This window comes from Electrophorus electricus, chromosome 15 (genome assembly GCF_013358815.1).
Source record: "Electrophorus electricus isolate fEleEle1 chromosome 15, fEleEle1.pri, whole genome shotgun sequence".
NCBI classification, from domain to species: Eukaryota; Metazoa; Chordata; class Actinopteri; order Gymnotiformes; family Gymnotidae; genus Electrophorus; species Electrophorus electricus.
The window spans coordinates 6,779,217-6,781,716 of record NC_049549.1 but is presented as its reverse complement, the minus strand read 5'-3'; the positions used below and the strand labels follow the sequence as shown (position 1 = coordinate 6,781,716).

General features: G+C 43.6%; 1 protein-coding gene across 2 annotated transcripts in view; it reads left to right on the top strand.

The window, feature by feature from the left end:
- tnika (TRAF2 and NCK interacting kinase a) overlaps positions 1–2,500 on the top strand; it is a 45,081-nt gene that overhangs the window by 15,866 nt on the left and 26,715 nt on the right. For both annotated transcript variants that reach the window (XM_035534128.1, XM_027008561.2), the window contains exon 3: positions 2,348–2,404. In XM_035534128.1, the coding sequence (XP_035390021.1) occupies positions 2,348–2,404 (57 nt within the window). The remainder of the gene's footprint in view (positions 1–2,347; positions 2,405–2,500) is intronic.

Genomic DNA, 2,500 nt, shown 5'->3' with positions numbered 1-2,500 from the left:
CCTATTTCATCCTCTCCTCTTCTCTTTTATTCTGTCATGTCTGTATCTCTCCTACATCCTCACTCACAACCTCAAGTCTCGGGTTGCCCTCTTGGCAAAGTGACTTGACCTGTTTGAGCAGTCTGTAGGCTTTGCACACATACACACACACACGCACACACGCACACACACACACACACACACACACACACTGTTAGTATTTTTTCTGCTACATGTAGGACAGCTGGGGACTAACCTGGTGGAGTTCCTGTCAGCATTTGGTCAGAAATGCTCATAATGTTGGAGCAATAGCAAATGTGTATTAACATATCAGGTTCATCTGATATCCAGGCTAGAGCTGTGAAGTCCAGGCCACTATATCAAGCAAATGATATCATTAATATAGCATGAAACAGTAGTACAACATAGTCTTGCTCTCTGTGAGACTTTCTAGAAGTCTTGTAGGAAACCAGGATGTTTTTTAGTCCCCATAGTAATTAGTAAAAAAAAACTAAAGCAGTGATGCCAAACAAAATAGCAGACGGGAAAGGAGGAATCTATTTGTGCAACAGGCCTGTATACTCGCATGTTGTTGTGTGTGTGGGTGTGTGTTGGTTTGTGTGTATGGGTAGGGTACATTAGGTTATATGAAACTGCACATGAGTCATATGAAAATAACATGCTGATGAAAATCTGAGTCATTCATCAGGGGCCCTGGAAAACAAGTCTTTTCAGTTTGAAAATCTGGTTCAGATCAGTGTATGGTTCCACAGGGTTCAGGACATGGACGATTTCTGTTATAAACAATTAAGTTAGGTATGAATAACCTTTGTAATCAGTGCATCCAGGTCACCTTTGGGTGTTATGTGAAGGCCTTCCACTTTTAAGTGGAGCAAGTGACAAAGGCAGACAGCTTCCTCATCTCTGTTTCCCACACTCTTTATATGACTGTCTCGAGTACAATGTTTCCAAAGCGAAATAAAATAAAACTGATCATTCTCAGTGGAACTAACAATAACAAAAGAACATATCAAGAACATGGAAATAAATAAAATTAACATCCCACAAAACAAAAAGAAAATGAAGTTTCTCAGGTTCCCTCGGGCTTGCTGTGTATTTTGCAGCAGCACTTACATGAAACAAGATATAGAACATGATACCAACAATGACCAACATCGAACTACACACACAGGTTTAACTAAGTATATGAAACAAAGAAATAGGTGCAGATGTGTGCAAGAGGGTATAGTAACAAACAAGGGAGTCACATTGCAGGGCAGGCACTGTATGTCCCTGGCTCTACAGGATACGCAGAGGGGCACGTCCACCCTGGGTCCGGACGTGCTGAGACGGACTTCGACCCACATATCACCAACCGCCCAGGGAGAGCCCATCTTGGTGGCGAGGACCCACCAAGTACTCATGGCTTATACCTGGAAAAGAGAGAGAAAAAATGGCAGAAGCACTAGCTGCAGACCTAGCTGGACCCACTAGATCACCCACATAGTGGTCCCAGAGGAGCCAATTGGCTCCCCATGGGCCTGGCCTGGTAGCACTGTGGCCCCCAAAGAAATTCCAGGGGGGTTCCCCTTCTTGGCTGGAACAGGCTGTGTCCTCCTTCTCCAGTGTGGCCATGAACTCTGGTCGAGGTCCTCTCCCCAACATCCAAGGAATCAGGCAGCAGCTTGGGAGGTCAGCAATAGGGAATTTGCTTTACTGTAGCAACATTTGCCAACTTCAGAATTGAAGCCAAACTGAGCCTTTGAATGGATGGTGGAATGATTAAATGATTGCATGCATTACATTTACATGACACCTTTATTCAAAGTGACTTACAATTATGACAGTACAATTTGGGCCTTGCTCAGCGGTGGGGCTTGAACAGGCAGCCTTTTGATTACTAGTCGAGTACCTTACAGGGTAATGTGTTTTCTTATTGCTTAAAGGAGTTGTCCATGCAGTATGTGTATGCGAGGAGCTCTGGGCTCTCTGGGCTCTCTTTCTGTGCAAAATCATCTTGTTCTTCAACACAAAAATGTGTTTCATGCAATAACAAGGAGTAGTTGGACATGTTCAATGTATGAGACGTATTCTGTTTGAAATTTCATTGCATGATTCTACTGAAATGTTTTGCCTACGCAGTGGAATCTTCCAAATTGTGAAAATGTGGTAATGCTCATGGAATGTGGAAACACTGTTCTGCAGTTCTAGAGAACTGCTTAAATCTTTTCTCATGGAACTGCCCTACTTTGCAGTGAAAGGAATACCTTTCACCTGTCAGTCAAACAGCTCTGACCTGTGTGAGTTCAATATTTGGTAAAGGAAGTGAAAGCACTTAATCAAACGGTTGGGTGTTTTCTTTGTGCAGGGTCGACATGTAAAGACAGGCCAACTTGCTGCCATCAAGACCATGGATGTGACAAAGGTAAGCTTCCTCTCTCCTATTACCTCAGAAACCATGCAACCCTGTCATTTTGGATGTAGTTGACCACTGTGGCTCATCCCTGCCAGCAAGGTGGCT